The 20,186-nt window shown below is 36.5% G+C and overlaps 1 protein-coding gene across 5 annotated transcripts in view; it reads left to right on the plus strand.

Moving 5' to 3' along the window:
• Positions 1 to 20,186, plus strand: part of LOC128243363 (inositol 1,4,5-trisphosphate receptor type 3-like) — a 136,415-nt gene that overhangs the window by 41,253 nt on the left and 74,976 nt on the right. For 4 of the 5 annotated variants that reach the window (XM_052961102.1, XM_052961104.1, XM_052961106.1 and 1 more), the window contains one exon: positions 12,086 to 12,195. In XM_052961102.1, the coding sequence (XP_052817062.1) occupies positions 12,086 to 12,195 (110 nt within the window). Of the gene's footprint in view, positions 1 to 4,929; positions 5,754 to 12,085; positions 12,196 to 20,186 lie in introns of those variants that run through there. The other variant, XM_052961103.1, reaches the window with a different exon arrangement.

The following is a 20,186-nucleotide window of genomic DNA, read 5'->3' on the forward strand; positions in this document are numbered from 1 at the left end:
CATATACGATGATAATAATATAGTATAAGGCCCTAACGTTTCGAAAAAAGCTTTAAGTGTGACAAGCGTTTTAAGCTAAATTTCTTACTTAATATTAACGTTTCTAAAGAAAAAATAGCTTGTCGTGATAACTTGCCTTTAAAGCTCAAATACTTTTAAGAATGTAGCATTAATAAAAACTATACCAAAGCAAAACAGTGATCTTAATCCTGTTATAAGGGATTGAAGATGTATTGAGAAAATGGGGCCACAAACACTCATTGTAAATTGTGTTTTTTACATTACATAGTTGTACTAAGGATGAATTCTTACTCAGAATAAATCATCATTAATCAGTATCTTAACAGTCGTTTATTTGATATGGACATACTTATGTACAAATAAGAGACATTATATAGATAGGCAAAACGTATGGGCATTAGAAGCTAGACGCTTGGACACATTCTTTTATTATAAGTTCATGCAAATAACCATTCGTTATAATTGGCATAAGCATCGTTTGACATATTATTAATTGAATGTTTTCAACATCACTTAAACCTGATATATCATACATCACATTGAAGCGTTTTGTCCTGGTAATCTCTTTATTCCGAAAGTATATTTTTACCCTTCAAAGTACTAATGTTTTTCTACCGAGGTGTATCGAACTATCACCATGACCTATCTACAATTATGACCTAAGCTATCCACAGCTGCTGGTATATGTACATAAATAAATCATCTGTGGTCGAGTACGGCACTTACAGAATGTTTTTTATACAAATCGGCCTTTCGCGCGATTGTTTTCATTTCAAATGTTGTTGTTTTTACAGAGCTTTCTGTTTGGATAAAACACCATTGATTCACACATTTTAGCAATCATAATGTTTAAACAAATAAACAATCTGGCGTTGTGGTATTGCCTCTCCTTATCATTCTTAAATTATGTTTCTTTAATAATAAGTTGTATGTGGCGAAGAGGCAGGGTTAACATGGATTTGTTCATTTTACAATGTGACACAACATCGGCCTTATTGCAAAGCCAGGGTTTTTCTCACCTATTTTATTCGTCTTTTTAGGAATATGGACAATGGGCCTTTTAATTGTAAAATTGATATAAAAAAATGTGAAAGAGCCATTCTGAGATTATCTAAATAGTGCAAGAAATGAGGCTTAGTACATTGCTTGTGGACAGATACATGCGCTGACTACAACGAGCAATTTACTAAAGCCACTTTATAAAAAAACGATGGATGGTCTGTCTGTTAAATATGAAATATTTCATAACTGTGATATTGCAAATACTTGTTCGTCAAAAAATAAATCTTTTTCTAATTACGAATGGGGCTACAAAAACCCAAACCCATTCATGAAGTGCTTGAATCATTATGTTCTTATACCATGAACTTTTTTATGATAAGGTAAAATTACCGGTACATGTTTTATAATAGTAAATCTCCGTCAAAAAATTAAATTAGCAAATCTTGAGGGCAAGAGCTTATGAAAATATTAACAAATAGACAACTCAATTCGCTTTGAACATAACAAGCTAGGACATAAAGTACTCTGCACATTGTTAAGACAATCAGAGTAATTATTACCTACATAATTGTTTAAATAACGATTACAATCTGATAAGGAGCACACTAGTTGAGTGTAATTTTCTAAGTTAGAACCTTACTTTAGACGTAAAGTCGCCTTTTACATTAGGCTTGTAGCTTAAGAGTTACAGAAGGATTTTATGGCACATTTTTCTTTATTAGGTAGCGCTCGTCCGCCTCCATGGAGACCAGCACGGCTTCGTAGAATTAAAATGACTGACAATTATTTCTTTTATTTTGATTCAAACTAACAAAATGATTAGAAATGCAAACAAGCTTGTCGTTTTGGTCAGTATAAACTTAATATTGATTGAATTAAAAACAACTCCAATCTTTTCAGCCTCGTACAATGTGCTCTTTTTAACCCTTAGCATGACCCTGTCCCTCTTTTGCACCACACCGTTCTTTCTAAGCCCTGGTTTAAACCCCACTATATACAATAGTGTCAATGTGTGGTGCCGGCTGACGCCCAAGTATACTTTGATACAATTTAAAAGATCTATATGTGTAGATAAATGATACGTAAAATGCATTGTTTTATTACAAACAGGATCTTTGGTGTTGAAAGTTTCAGAATGGGTCTTTTCAAGTTGGTGATCTCAGTTCAAATGAAAAACACAAATTCAAACTGCAATATTTGAATCTATTACCATCTGAAACGATTTAATTATTTATCTTTTGAGCCACATGGGCAAAGGTTTTCGGGTGTTTTGGTAAATAAGTATTGAATGTTGAATCTATAAAACAAGAATTTAGTATTATACACTGTTTGTCGTTTGGTTCCCAACATCGTTGATTGGAATAAAATTTATCACGAAGGCTTTTTTTGTTATACATTATACTAAATATGTTTTCTAGACGTTGCTGTGTTGGGCTGAATGTACCGACATCATAACAGAAAAAGATTCTTTCTAAAACTAATCCCATAGCATGTCGATTAAATAAGACTCCGCAAAATCGTTCTTTTGTTCTTGCGAAATGAAGTCTACTTTTTCCCATTAGTCGCGCATTATTTCCAGTTGCAGTTAATTCATTCCAATTGCAGATTGGGTTGTTTCCAGTACATCTTTTTGTTGACAAACGATCATCTAATTAATCTAACGACGGTTTTATCTAATAAATCCTTGATTTGCGGAGCTTTGATTGAAATGTATCCTTTGAGGGACGACCCTTGGGTCAACCAATTTTGGAATAGAGGGGTAAATGAAATAACGTGGGTTGGGGCATGATTTACAAGAAGGCTTGTTTGTTCTACCGAAATCCATTGAATAGAGTTCGTCTGACGTTTATCTCTGATAAAACGATTCCTTTGTAAAAAAAGAAGAACGTAAACGATTTACATTCCCTTTGTGGGTTCTTGGTGGAAAGTGTTTGTTCTTTATGACATATGTATATAAAGCGATGACGCTTAGGAAAGGAATTTACATAAGATTTTAGTAACTTCCAAATCCTTATTATTTGTATTGTTGTTAAAATACCTTGTATATGTTAATTGAAATAAATACTGTCTAAAATAAAGCGATGACGCATCTTGATGTGATTTTCTGATGGGTGGATTCCTAATTTTTAATTACTATAAACATGGATAGAAAGAAATACTTATTTATAGTTTGACCAAGCACTGTACAACGATATCTTATTATCATATTTATGAGGGTCTGAAATTCCAGGTACAGCAACAATAAAACTGGTATCTTCAATATTTAATGCTGCTATTGGCAAAACTTTAACAATTCATAGATCAATGCAAACATTTATAGCAGTGCAACAGGTGCTTATATCATGTCGGAGATAACTTTCTCGGTATACGACGAATGATTGAAGAGTGGCAGAAAGTACTTACAAAATTAAATGGTGCGGTGCATCACCCTCCCATAAAACTACATACAAACAATCTTTAACATTTTATAGTGGTCTACATTATATGATATAAACTACCAACTAATCGGACCAGCTACAGTTCATATGTACCGCTGTACCTCATTAAATTCAATAACGGTTGACCGCTGATTTACCGAAAACAATTCATTGGATAACTTGAGAATACTTCCCTCCCTTTGACAACATATTATGCTGACCACTACGCATCGTTCTAAATACAAAATACGGATTACCTACAGTTATATAATATTAACATCTAAAAAACCCACAAAACCATGACGCAAAAAATCGAAAACCGGATGCAATATCCTTAATTAATTTCCGGTCCCGACTACAAAAGTAAACAGAAAAAGACTCGACTGATGACAAAATCATGCGATACCGTTCTGAGGCAGTCTTTGATCATCCTATCGTTGAGGAACTTATGAAAATAATATCTTTGCATCTCCGACATGCGTTATTAACAGCGTAAGAAATACTCGGTTTTCATCAAGCCATCTGTGTTCAGAATTTATTGGTAGTTTACCTGCAAACTTAGCTGCGTTGCGCAATAACATTTGATTTCTTCTTGATTTCATTACGCTATTGTTTCTGTGAAGTAATAAAACTAGGGTGTTCAGGGTATCAAAGACTTCACAAAAAGAGGGTTAAATGCATAATTTTAGCTAATAAAGTAGGGAACGCGATTCTGAGCAAAGCCATGGCTTTAGTTAACTATCTTATTTATGTCACATAAAACCGGTGATTGCATTACAAGTGGTTTAACTTAGGCAGAGACCCGGGCCAATCGTATAAACTGGATAAGTCACCCGTATGTTATCTTTTAAAAAGTTTGCACATGCAAGCAATTTAACTGGTCAACAGTCATGGTTGACCAATCAATAAACATTTCGACTTATTTTAACCAAACCAAACCAACGAATTAACCGGTTTTATACTGCAGTATTGGCTGAAGACGTGGGAAGGCAACGCAAAGGATGGTTATACTAAACATTATATCTAGCAATAATTGCTATCATAATTATTATATTGATCTGAAAAGGCACATCATCTTGTTGATATCAAAGAAACAGAGTGTGTGAAGAGCCCATTATTCTGCATTAACAATCTTCGGACAAAGCATAGGTTGTTAACCATGAATGCCCCCCATTCTCTGGGCTTATTGTGTATTCCTCAGTAGCGTGCCGGTAATAACAAAACAATAACTCTCTTACTCTTGCCAAGACCTGAAAAGATAAATGTTGCATAAATAAAACATGTAATTGACTTCAGTACTTCCAGAAAGTACTCCTGCTCAGTGTTTAAATCCCATTCTGGAATCCTGGCAATAGATCACAAATTTTCTGTCTTATTGTGTAAATACCTCTGCTTGGTTTTTTCTGCACACTACTTACAGAAAAATGAAACTGTACTTACAGTGTGTTGACACTTGTTCTTATAACATCTTCAGTGCTTGTAGTTAAGGCATGCTGATGCTTGTTTATTGCCAGCCTCAAGGCATTAAACGACTAAACGAAGGAACAGAATGGCAAACAGTTGTGTCGTTAAATAAACTGGCTATTAAGTGTTTAAAATACTTCTATTATGAGGACATTTGAATAAACTGCGCAGATAAGTAGAGCTTCTTGAAAATAAAAGATTTCCTGTGTATATTTCTGGAAGTCGTAATTGTCTTTCAGAATGAATTCTGCATGTCGTTTCGTAAGGATATTTTCATGAACTGAAGACATTTCAAATGAAATATGAAAATATCAAATACGAATACAAAAATGCATTTTCTTTTATCAATATAAAGTTTTGCTAGTGAATGGAATCTTTGTGTCAATTACTCAGTGTGTCGCAGATACTTGTGTCCCTAAGGAACGAAGCCTTGAGCGCCGGTGTCTTTAATCAAATCAATAATGATGATATGAAGGACAAATTCAGTGCCAATTTGCTGATATGAATTGACAGGTTTTAATTTATTTATTAAAGATTAATGAGAAAAAACAACATATCTGGGTTGCTGGTTTTCACCCGTTGATTATATTTGGTATTAATGTGATTGTTGTTATACAACGAACCCAAACAGCCGCACCAACAACTGGTTTTCAAACTGTATTTATCTTGACAAACTGCGAGCAGTAGAATAAAGTAAAAAGTTTTATCTAAAAACAATACCAAACAAGAAACTAACTGATAGTTATAAAGGACAGTATGGAGCGACGTTTGACCGCGCCTACGAGGACAAGGTCAATGTCAATTCGGCCAAGGTCAGATTCCATCCCGGACATGGGCAGTCAAACTAAAGTAAGTGATATACTCATATATGTGGCATTGCTTACGAACAATCTCAAGTCTGAGTTCAGACTCAAGACTCAATATGGCAAAACTTCATTTCATTGTAACTTTCCTTCTTGCAAAGCAGTGATGGTGAAATTTGCTGAAATATGTTACTATTTGAATTTTGTTTTATTAGTAACATATATTTTTTTGTAAAAAAAAAAATGATATAAAAATGTTTTTTGTTCCTTCATATAAATGCTTTTCTGAGTCTGAGTCCAGACTTGGACTTAAGACTGTTCGTAATCATGGCCCCTGAAATTTCGCTGCAGTTTTCCTGAACTGTCTAGTTCATTTCTATGGTAAGTTACAGCATTTCTATTGCTTATCAAAACTTTGAAACCATTTAAGAAACGAAAATAACAGATTGTTATTTACAAATACGTTTGAATCAAGCACGGATAAACACATCTAAGTTAATGACTTTTGGCAGTTGTTTAACAAATCGTACCAACTTATCCGCTTGAGTTCAGTGATTTAGTTCTTGGAATGAAATGCACATTTTATTCCAAATGCGATCACCTTGACCGGCCTCGCAGAAAACAACAAGATAAGTACCTTGATGATCGTTCCAGGTTTATGCATTAAAACGTGAAAAGTACACAAACAAGTGGTTAACAAAATACTTAAATATAGTATAACATTGCAATCATTACTCTATTGATGAATCGCGGACTTTCATGCAAATTAATTAAGCTTTCACGTACAAAATATATCAGTATTATTAAAATCAATGGGCTCATTTTGATGATTTATAAAATCGAGAACTATATGCATGTGGCTATGTGGTTCCAACCATTGACCAACACCGCCATGCACTTGCCGATATAGATCTAAAGAGGTTTAACTGAGCCGCAGCGGCCACAACAAGGTCGGAGGGTTAATGTAAGGTCAGACAATTTAAAAAAAACATGAATATATACAGGAGAGCTTATAATGCACTGATTTCAAATATAAGTTGCAATTGAGGAGTTCAAGAGATATAAACGCATGTTGGCTTTTAGATAGAAGTGTCCAATAGTACACATGGGAGAACAAGAAAATTGCATTCATCAGCACAATGCGTGTAACTACGTTTAAATTGGTACATTCTTTCTGCCATTAAAACAGTGAATCTGAAGTTGGAGAAGATTCAACGGGTTATTAACCGTTTGATTATCCTTCTCAATCTTGCTGGTATGTTTCCATTCTGATGATGCGCTTTGAATGAATGATATGTAAATACTTGAGTGGTATAATTAATTAAGCATGTTCTTGCGTCATTTAGTCGGATTTTTTTTCTGGTGTCTGATATATTTTGTATGCTTTCTCATTCTTACCTGTTTATCTTTTAAAAACTGCAATCGATTAGCGTGCGTTTCCCACATTCTTTGTATTTTCTGCAGATTTGTTCTTCTCACAGATTACCATTAATAAAAGAAGCAAATTTAAACTGAAATTTAAACAATATTTCTCAAAATTCTGATGTGTTTTAAATTGTGCTAGTGTTGCTAATGTCTAATTATGTTCAATAGGAATGGATATCGTTCAAATATCTCTCGTTTTTCATGCAATTATTAAAATGAAGGTGACGTAACAAAATTGTTTACCTAAGATCTTGTAATAATGCACCAGTCAATTGTAACAAATCCCCCCCCCCCCAGGTCCGGGGAATAGCGGGGGCTTTGACTTTCGGTCAGCCAAGCCCGGGTAAAATCCCCGTCCTGCGGGGTGAACTGCTGTTAAATCCCCGCCAAATGCCCCCGCAACGCAGGGACCCTGATAAGACTCATTCCCCGCTATATCTGGCGCGAAGACAGAACCACCGCATTCACCCGGCACTGCGGGGCCACCTGGACGGCCCTTTTCCCCGGCTGTCCCCGATCGGCTGTCCCCGATAAAAAACCCGGACATGGGGGGGGGGGGGGGGGGTGGCGTTACAATTGACTGGTGCATTAAGTCTATTTAACAGAGTCCGTGTAATAGTCAGCTCTGTTCTAACAATAGCAACATATGGTGGGTGTATTAAGCCTGTTACAGGCCAGCCCGATTGAACAATGTAGCTGATCTGTATCGTCGATGTGGTGATCTGTATCTTGTGATCATACATATGTACAAGTGCATTCTTTGTCGGCATTCTTAGCATGTTCAGAGGTCAAATCATTGAGTGTTTATGCTGTTTTCCTTCATTGATAAATGAAGAAGGCAACAGGGCTATCTAGACACATGTTTTATATACAAGTAGTGTTTGTTTTAACTTGACCGTTCCTCCACCCTAAGTAACGCTTATTCTTTGTAGGTGGTATATTAACGTTAAAACATATTTTAGGTCGTGCTGATGAACAAGTAAGATATATTTTAAAGAGTTTTAAAGCGCCGGGTAATGGTGAATATGGACGAGTGTTAGGGGGAGGGTGGCGGGGCGGTGACCCCATCTGATGAAGAGTCTGATACTCGGCCATCACCACCGATAATGACTGATAAGGTCACATCAATACACACGTATAATTGAATATAAGTACATCACACCATCGAACTGATTACAGAGGTTTCTTAAGACAATACAATTATCTTCTTAACAAGTAAAATATTTGTCTGTTAATTTGCTTCAAGCCAAAGAGCAGCTTCATTCGGCCATTTTCTCTGTTAACTGTTAAGCTCTTAATTTCGATCAGTGCTAAAGACTGGTGCTCATTACTGATGTCCTGCTAACAGGCTTTTGTAGTTCTTTCATTCATTTACATATATATAGGGTAGTCACACAGTGAACAGATGAAATGAAAACATTCTAAGAAACAATTGTATTTTATTCGGAAGTCTATAATCATGCAAATGAAATCTTGGAATATATCGGACTGCAGTGAGGAGGTTGGTAACTAGCTTAGTTTTGTACATTCCAATAGCTATTCTTGTTTACTATTGAATGCATTCGATGCTATTATGGAAGGTTTATGCATATTGTTGAAACTCGCCAATGACTTTTGTTAAGTTTTCGATAGAGTATTTTTGGTTCAATGTTTAACTTAATTACTCCCGCATACCGGCTTGACACAGTATATAAATGTGTGTATTGATGTTATAGCGTGCACTTAGTTTCATAAGGAATTCCGATCAGGCACGCTCGGTATTCCCCCATATAGCTTTAAAGTAAAGATACATTTAAGGGAACATAACTCGTGACCGAATTGGGCCTGGTCGACGAAACTATGTTGGACACTGGAACATGGTGGCCAAGTGTACCAGTGTTAATACCAATCCGTCTCAAACCGTGAAAGGAGTTTGCTCCGTGTTTTGTTTTTGCAATAAAAACTCGAGCGCCCATCAACAGACCGAAGGGTTTTTTCAATATACCACATTCATACTTTGTTTGCACGTGTTTATTAGTCAATATTGACACCGAACTTCCATTCCTTAAATGAAAGGCATTTCGGCAACTGCGAATATTTTCCGATGAACGCACTGACATTTTCGGATATGTTCGAATCGCAAATCGTCGCATTTTTATATCTATTATAATTTGCTAATCTTGTTTTTGTTTGTGTCAGCAGACTATAAAGACAAGTGTAAATCTATTATTTATTAGATGTTTTGTTGTCATTAGGGTTTCAATTAACGTTCAAACAGGTTTTGTAGTGATTAAACTTCCCAGCGTTATTGTGACGTCATATAATGTACTGCTTCCGGTTACGTTCTATTTAAAGAAGAGTTGAGAAAGAATAACTGGAAGGTTTTCTAAAATAAAATTTAGTTTTTTTTAACAATTCTGGAAAGAAATAATGAACTGTTGGTGTAAAAATAAGTAATGAATTGCGTGATAGATGTAGGTATCGGGCATATAAGCACATGGACAGTAACATATCTGACGAAATATAATATAGCAGTACCTGAATATTTTCATATCAACAAATTGAAGGGTATTTAACCGATTCGATAGTCGGATGAAGACCGCCCTCGATAATAGCCTACCTTGTTGAACGAACTCATGTTTTGCTTGGCCAGTATTCAATATTAATCTTCTCCCAATTCTTAGGCATGATTCAGTGATTCCTTTCAGCCTATTGGTCAGCTAAATATACAGTCCAAACACTTAGTATCTGATCTTAAACTTTAGTTCATTCTAAGTTGCTTATACGGCCCCAGGGTCAACCTGTGACTTCCACTTATCGCCTGTATGCATGTCCATATCCGGGTGGCTCAACGCCAGGTCAATTGCAATTATCTCTTTAACGCCATTTATAAAGCCTTTGCACCTACGCCACAAAGTTGACAATACGGATAATCTGATAATCTTACTTACAACAAGGATTAAAAGTCACCCCCACCCGTCATGTGGACCGGATATGATCTTCTCCTTATTGAAGAGCGTCAACACTTGTTACATGATTATCGCAACGAACTCAATTCTGTTCTTTGAAATTTACTGAAGACAAGTGTGTTTGTTTTCTGCTCAATTCTTTTAAGTATACGTAAAAAAATCGAGTAATTTACCCTCAGTAGCCAAAATTGGTTTTAATGTTCGGTTTAGATTAGGTCAGCCAAAATGTGTATTGCTTGGTCAATATCATTAATCAAGTAAATATCATAAAACAATCAATTCATTTAAATATGTGTAGCAAGGTGCATATTTCAGTATTTTATTAGTTTGTGTGTTTGGTATGGTTCTATATCGTATATCGTTTTGTATTGTTTGTGTATCGTCGTGTTTAGTGTTGTGCTACGTAGTTATTGTCCTCTGTGCGTTACTGTCCGTCTATGTCCGTCAATGTCCGTCTATGTCCGAGTGCGTCAGAGCGTGAATACTGGTTATGCGAGTTTGTCTAAATTTATAGAGTGATTGATTGGTTCATAATGCCTTTTCCCCTTTTTCCCGCTTCATTGCACACGCCCTTATTTATATATACACATATATCATTCTGTTCTGAATCATCATCGACGCAAGTCAAGATTTCAATTGTAACAGTTGTTACTATTTATTTAATATTCGCTCTTATCATTGAGCTGAAATATTCATTCATATTTAATTATTATTTAGACGTGCCTGGTAAGTTTATTGCTCATAGTTCTTAGAATGTTTTATGTATTTAACCGCGAAGTCTCCCTTGATATATTTACCGATCACTGTCCATTGTCTTTGTATTTGGTGTTATTAATAATATGATTATGTTAGCATATACTTTTATATGTTTTATTATATGTTTTAGGTTTCGTTCGACTACGTATAAATAAATATTCGAACTCCGAAGTTGAGTGGTTTTGTCTTAGTACACCCACGCTACATATGCATACTAAATAAAATGGAGAATTCAGAAAACTTATACAAGTTTTAAACAAATGTATGAAGTTTTACATACTGTAGTCAGCTTTGAATTTAATACCTCCACCTTTTTCACCAAAGAGCTCTGATCTACAGTATTTTAAGGACATCAAAATATGTATTTAATTACTGACAAGACCATAAATATGTTATCTTCATCACCACTCTAACTGAATTTTCATTTACCTGCAGCTATTTGTTCAAAACTTGTTAACAGTTGTCAGAAATGTTCGTTTTTAAGTGCATACCAATTGTCAGAATATCGACCCCCTCAAACGGATATTAAAATCCGTTCCATTTCTATCATCATAAGCTTCAGTATCCATGCGGGAAGCGGTCATCCACTGGGAACGGCGAGTCAAAGGTCTAGTTAAAACAGATATTTACCTTTTGTTATCCTTTGTTCGACCATCGATGAATGTACAATTATGTCAGGAATATTTAAAACGCATGATTTGAAAATATATTTTATTTTGGCCAAAAAAAGGCTGCATATTTATTACACACATATGATACAGAACAATAGCAGCCAGATCACCCTTAAATCGGGGAAATATGAATAAAACACAATACAATATTAATACAGGGCGGGAGGGAGGGTAAAATATTAGACGATCGCTCCCGGGACTTATATTCTAGCAATGAATGGGAGCGCCAAATAAAAGAAATCTAGCGTAGAATTACCGAAAAGGGATTAAAGGTTCTAGAGTTAACTCCCTTATAATTAAGATTTTGAAGCATAAATTGCAGCTTATTTGACTTCGTATTTGCGCATTCCATGTTTTGGTTAGACATCGACAAAAGGGCAATCTAAATTGAACATATGTTATGTGTGTTAGATACAAGATCGATCGACTTTTAAATCGCAGTTATTCCAACGGTATAGAAGAAAACCCTGTTATCCGTTCACAAACCATTTTGGATAAAGGTCGAAGGCCATATGATATCCCGAAAAAGTAGAGACATCTATTTTACACTCCTAAATGTATGTGTTTGTATATTTTAGTTGAACGAGTACAGCCAGGACCCGGTGATGGGCGAGTACCTGTGTATAGGTGACTACATCTGCCTGTACTGTGAGGAAACCGAGGGCTACGTTTACAGTGAACAGTCGAGGTACGCCCATTTACGGACTTCTCTGGAGCGATGATTACGAACAGTCTCAAGTCTGAGTCTAGACTCAGAGAAGCACTTTTTAAATTAACAAAGAATCATATTTATTCCATTCCTTTTTTAATGTATAAACATGTACAATTTCAAAATGTAATTGAAATTAAATTCAGAAAATTTCTTGATACTCAACTAGAAGGAAAGTTACAATGGAAGAAAGATTTGCTGTTTTGCCACTTGGGTCTGAACTCAGACTTAGACTGTTCGTAACCATGGCCCCAAGACATATCATGTCATATTATTTCTGGTTTACACCTTGTTGTCAATTCAATGCAGATGCAGACTTTGAATGACAATATTTGTATAAGTGACAACTTAATCTGTCTCTTCTTGGCTAAGTCGACTGCAAACAATCCTTTTCCGTAAAATTACAGGGCGGTTTCATAATCGATTTTGAGTTTTTTATATCATCTATTTTGATTTTAATTGTCAGCGATCCAGATCTTACTGAAACGAAATTCGTTCATAATGTATGTCTCTTCCGTCTACAGTTTCGTACAGATACGCATAATTATGCGGTGTTCTAACGATTGATTCCGAACTGCTTTTATCCTTAATTTATTAAGTTGTCAGTGAAATTCAGATTCCGTGAGGCATATGCCAATCATTAAAGAAAGCTTGAACTGACCGCCAGTATTCTTGTAAACAAAGAAATAAACATGTGATTCCTGCGGAACATCAATGAACCACTTTTCCCTTCAACAGCATTTTTATGATAGAAAGTCGAACCCTACGTCTTTGACAGGGATATCATTCCTGTCGTAAAACGCCCCCTCCATTGCTCTCATTTAACAGCACAATAAAAAACTTTTTTTGTTATTATGCACCGTAGACAAACGCATTATAGCAAGCTCATTCATCATCGACAGTCTTCTAAACATTACAGACAACGTATACAAAACATATAACGGAATGTACCGCGGAGAATGTCTTTTTTTCTTCACAACTGTTTTTTTCAAAAACATTTGGGGTTATTGTCTAGATTATAAAAAGACGTATTAATCGGTTGTTGTTTCTTTGATATTATGTCATAACATGGCATAACATAGCGCTGTATCCTGACATTAGATGGAGGGGGTATGTCATGTCCTTACATAATGGTATAACACTGTATTCTTACATTAGATGGAGGGGGTATGTCATGTCCTTACATAATGGTATAACACTGTATCCTTACATTAGATGGAGAGCGTATGTCATGTCCTTACATAATGGCACAACACTGTATTCTTCCATTAGATGGTGGGCTTATGTCATGTCCTTACATAATGGTATAACACTGTATTCTTACAATAGATGGAGGGCGTATGTCATGTCCTTACATAATGGTATAACACTGTATTCTTACATTAGATGGAGGGCGTATGTCATGTCCTTACATAATGGTATAACACTGTATTCTTACATTAGATGGAGGGGGTATGTCATGTCCTTACATAATGGTATAACACTGTATTCTTACATTAGATGGAGGGCGTATGTCATGTCCTTACATAATGGTATAACACTGTATTCTTACATTAGATGGAGGGCGTATGTCATGTCCTTACATCCTTGGTATAACACTGTATTCTTACATTAGATGGTGGGCGTATGTCATGTCCTTTCATAATGGCTGTACACTGTATCCTAACATTAGATGGAGGGGTATGTCATGTCCTTACATAATGGTATAACACTGTATTCTTACATTAGATGGTGGGTGTATGTCATGTCCTTACACAATGGTATAACACTGTATTCTTACATTAAATGGTGGGCGTATGTCATGTCCTTACATAATGGTATAACACTGTATTCTTACATAAGATGGAGGGGGTATGTCATGCCCTTACATAATTGTATAATACTGTATTCTTACATTATATGTTGGAAGTATGTCATGTCCTTACATAATGGTATAACACTGTATCCTTACATTAGATGGTGGGTGTATGTCATGTCCTTATATAATGGTATAGCACTGTATTCTTACATTAGATGGAGGGCGTATGTCATGTCCTTACATAATGGTATAACACTGTATCCTTACATTAGATGATGGGCGTATGTCATGTCCTTACATAATGGCTCTACACTGTATCCTGACATTAGTTGGATGGCGTATGCCATGTCCTTACATTCTTGGTATAACACTCTATCCTTACATTAGATGGTGGGCGTATGTTATGTCCTTACATAATGGTATAACACTGTATTCTTACATTAGATGTAGGGCGTATGTCATGTCCTTACATTCTTGGTATAACACTGTATCCTCACATTCGATGTAGGGCGTATGTCATGTCCTTACACAATGGTATAACACTGTATCCTTACATTAGATAAGGGGTATGTCATGTCCTTACATTCTTGGTATAACACTGAATCCTTACATTAGATGGAGGGGGTATGTCATGTCCTTACACAATGGTATAACACTGTATTCTTACATTAGATGGAGGGCGTATGTCATGTCCTTATATTCTTGGTATAACACTGTATCCTTACATTAAATGGAGGGCGTATGTCATGTCCTTACATAATGGTATAGCACTGTATCCTTACATTAGATTGAGGGCGTTTGTCATGTCCTTATATTCTTGGTATAACACTGTATCCTTACATCAGATGTAGGGCATATGTCATGTCCTTATATTCTTGGTATAACACTGTATCCTCACATTAGATGTAGGGCGTATGTCATGTCCTTACACAATGGTATAACACTGTATCCTTACATTAGATAAGGGGGTATGTCATGTCCTTACACAATGGTATAACACTGTATTCTTACATTAGATGGAGGGCGTATGTCATGTCCTTATATTCTTGGTATAACACTGTATCCTTACATTAAATTCAGTACGTATGTCTTGTCCTTACATAATGGTATAACACTGTATTCTTACATTAGATGGAGGGCGTATGTCATGTCCTTACATCCTTGGTATAACACTGTATCCTCACATTAGATGTAGGGCGTATGTCATGTCCTTACACAATCGTATAACACTGTATTCTTACATTAGATGGAGGGCGTATGTCATGTCCTTACATCCTTGGTATAACACTGTATTCTTACATTAGATGGTGGGCGTATGTCATGTCCTTTCATAATGGCTGTACACTGTATCCTAACATTAGATGGAGGGGTATGTCATGTCTTTACACAATGGTATAACACTGTATTTTTACATTAGATGATGGGCGTATGTTATGTCCTTACATAATGGTATAACACTGTATTCTTACATTATATGGAGGGGGTATGTCATGTCCTTACATAATGGTATAACACTGTATTCTTACATTAGATGGAGGGCTAATGTCATGCCCTTACATAATGGTATAATACTGTATTCTTACATTAGATGGTGGGTGTATGTCATGTCCTTACATAATGGTATAACACTGTATTCTTACATTAGATGGTGGGCGTATGTCATGTCCTTATATAATGGTATAACACTGTATTCTTACATTAGATGGTGGGCGTATGTCATGTCCTTACATAATGGTATAACACTTAATCCTTACTTTAGATGATGGGCGTATGTCATGTCCTTACATAATGGCTGTACACTGTATCCTGACATTAGATGGAGGGCGTATGATATGTCCTTACATTCTTGGTATAAAACTGTATTCTTACATTAGATGGTGGGCGTTTGTCATGTCCTTACATTCTTGGTATAACACTGTATTCTTACATTAGATGTAGGGCGTATGTCATGTCCTTACACAATGGTATAAAACTGTATTCTTACATTAGATGGAGGGCTAATGTCATGCCCTTACATAATGGTATAACACTGTATTCTTACATTAGATGTAGGGCGTATGTCATGTCCTTACATTCTTGGTATAACACTGTATCCTTACATTAGATGGTGGGCGTATGTCATGTCCTTACACAATGGTATAAAACTGTATTCTTACATTAGATGATGGGCGTATGTAATGTCCTTACACAATGGTATAACACTGTATTCTTACATTAGTTGGAGGGCTTATGTCATGTCCTTACATTCTTGGTATAACACTGTATTCTTACATAAGATGGTGGGCGTATGTCATGTCCTTACACAATGGTATAACACTGTATTCTTACATTAGATGGTGGGCGTATGTCATGTCCTTACATTCTTGGTATAACACTATATCCTTACATTAGATGGAGGGCGTATGTCATGTCCTTACGTTCTTGGTATAATACTGTATTCTTACATTAGATGTAGGGCGTTTGTCATGTCCTTACATAATGGAACAACACTGTATCCTTACATTAGTCGGAGGGGGTATGTCATGTCCATACATAATGGCACAACACTGAATCCTTACATTCGATGAAGGGGGTATGTCATGTCCTTACATAATGGCACAACACTGTATCCTTACATTAGTTTGAGGGCGTATGTCATGTCCTTACATAATGGCACAACACTGTATCCATACATTAGTTGGAGGGGGTATGTCATGTCCTTACAAAATGGCACAACACTGTATCCTTACATTGTTTGAGGGGGTATGTCATGTCCTTACATAATGGCACAACACTGTATCCTTACATTAGTTTGAGGAGGTATGTCATGTCCTTACATAATGGCACAACACTGTATCCTTACATTAGTTGGAGGGGGTAGCAGTACACTGAATCTAACATTAGAGGAACGGGGTATGTCATGTCCTTATATTCTTGGTATAACACTGTATTCTTACATTAGATTATGGTCGTATGTCATGTCCTTACAAAATGGGATAGCACTGTATCCTAACATTAGATGGAGGGGGTATGTCATGTCCTTACACAATGGTATAACACTGTATTCTTACATTAGATGGTGGGGGTATGTCATGTCCTTACATAATGGTATAACACTGTATTCTTACATTAGATGTAGGGCGTATGTCATGTCCTTACATTCTTGGTATAACACTGTATCCTTACATTAGATGGTGGGCGTATGTCATGTCCTTACACAATGGTATAAAACTGTATTCTTACATTAGATGGTGGCGTATGTCATGTCCTTACACAATGGTATAAAACTGTATTCTTACATTAGTTGGAGGGCGTATGTCATGTCCTTACATTCTTGGTATAACACTGTATTCTTACATTAGATGGTGGGCGTATGTCATGTCCTTACACAATTGTATAACACTGTATTCTTACATTAGATGGTGGGCGTATGTCATGTCCTTACATTCTTGGTATAACACTATATCCTTACATTAGATGGAGGGCGTATGTCATGTCCTTACGTTCTTGGTATAATACTGTATTCTTACATTAGATGTAGGGCGTTTGTCATGTCCTTACATAATGGAACAACACTGTATCCTTACATTAGTCGGAGGGGGTATGTCATGTCCATACATAATGGCACAACACTGAATCCTTACATTAGTTGGCGGGCGTATGTCATGTCCTTACACAATGGTATAACATTGTATCCTTACATTAGATGGTGGGCGTATGCCAAGTCCTTACATTCTTGGTATAACACTCTATCCTTACATTAGATTGTGGGCGTATGTTATGTCCTTACATAATGGTATAACACTGTATCCTTACATTAGATGTAGGGCGTATGTCATGTCCTTACACAATGGTATAACACTGTATTCTTGCATTAGATGGAGGGCGTATGTCATGTCCTTACACAATGGTATAACACTGTATCCTATCATTAGCTAAGGGGGTATGTCATGTCCTTACACAATGGTATAACACTGTATTCTTACATTAGATGGAGGGCGTATGTCATGTCCTTATATTCTTGGTATAACACTGTTTTCTTACATTAGATGGTGGGCGTATGTCATGTCCTTACAAAATGGGATAGCACTGTATCCTAACATTAGATGGAGGGCGTATGTCATGTCCTTACACAATGGTATAACACTGTATCCTATCATTAGATAAGGGGGTATGTCATGTCCTTACACAATGGTATAACACTGTATTCTTACATTAGATGGTGGGGGTATGTCATGCCCTTACACAATGGTATAACACTGTATTCTTACATTAGATGATGGGCGTATGTCATGTCCTTACAAAATGGGATAGCACCGTATCCTAACATTAGATGGAGGGCGTATGTCATGTCCTTACATAATGGCACAACACTGTATCCTTACATTAGTTTGAGGGCGTATGTCATGTCCTTACATAATGGCACAACACTGTATCCTTACATTAGTTGGAGGGGGTATGTCATGTCCTTACAAAATGGCACAACACTGTATCCTTACATTGTTTGAGGGGGTATGTCATGTCCTTACATAATGGCACAACACTGTATCCTTACATTAGTTTGAGGGGGTATGTCATGTCCTTACATAATGGCACAACACTGTATCCTTACATTAGTTGGAGGGGGTAGCAGTACACTGAATCTAACATTAGAGGAACGGGGTATGCCATGTACTTACATAATGGCATTACACAGTACCCTAACATAAAATGGAGGGGATTTATTATTTTCTTGCTTAATATCATGACACTGTATCCTAACATTAGATCGGTGGGGTATGCCCTGTCGTGTTCTTAAGATTGTATTTACATAGATAAATTCAATATTTACACGAATGTTATGTTTCATTGAAAGGGCTACACAGGGGCATCGCGGGCCAATTCGGTTGATCTGTTGTACCTACCCGAGCACATGTACTTTAGCCATACCAAATTCCATAGCAAGAAGTTGTAGACACCTTAAAATGTGGTTAAAGAACCTAGAACTAGCTTTAATCTGAGCAAAAAATGGTTTTGAATTTAGATGAACATATTACTAGTTTATGCACGAATTCATGATTTTTACGTGTAAGAGCGCGTGCACAAGTATTCGTATAAATTCAAAAACATTTTCCTTGCATACAGTTTAACAGTAACATGGCATTTGTATCTCCCTTTGAATCTATTTTGTAGGAATAACATGGACATTTTGATAAAAAAAACTCGAATATGTAATGTAATAGGAATGTGTAATGAGTGGCAGCCGACTTGATGTAACTTCGCATGCATCAATAAAACGACGGCATTTCGCGAGTATATCTAGAAGATATATACCGTTCCCACAACCGATATAAACCGTTCCCATACCCTATATAAACCGTTCCCACACCCGATATAAACCGTTCCCATACCCTATATAAACCGTTCCCACACCCGATATAAACCGTTCCCACAACCGATATAAACCGTTCCCATACCCTATATAAACCGTTCCCACAACCGATATAAACCGTTCCCATACCCTATATAAACCGTTCCCACACCCGATATAAACCGTTCCCACAACCGATATAAACCGTTCCCTAAACCGATATAAACCGTTCCCACACCCGATATAAACCGTTCCCACACCCGATATAAACCGTTCCCATAACCGATATAAACTGTTCCCATACCCGATATAAACTGTTCCAATTCCCTATATTAACCTTTCCCATACCCATATAAACCGTTCTCATATCCGATATAAAACTATTTCCTTACCCGATAAAAACCGTTCCCACACCCGATAACAACTGTTCCCACACCCGATATTAACCGTCCCCATTCCCGATATAAATCGTTCCCGTAGCCGATATAAACCATCCCTACACCCGATTTTAACCGTTCCCAATGCCGATATAGACTATTCCCTCACCAGATAAAAACAGTGCCAACAACCGAATTAAACTGTCTCCACAACCGATTAAAACCGTCCCCATACCCGATATAAATAATTCCCATAGCCGATATAAACCGTTCCAGCAACCGATTTAAGCCATTCCCATAGCCGATATAAACCGTTCCAACAACCGATTTAAGCCCTTCCCAGACTCGATATGAACCGTTCCCATACCCGATATAAACCGTTTCCATACCCGATATAAACCGTTTCTATACCCGATATAAACCGTTCCAACACCCGATAAAAACCGTTCCCACAACCGATGTAAAC

The sequence above is a fragment of the Mya arenaria genome, chromosome 8, assembly GCF_026914265.1.
Source record: "Mya arenaria isolate MELC-2E11 chromosome 8, ASM2691426v1".
NCBI lineage: Eukaryota > Metazoa > Mollusca > Bivalvia > Myida > Myidae > Mya > Mya arenaria.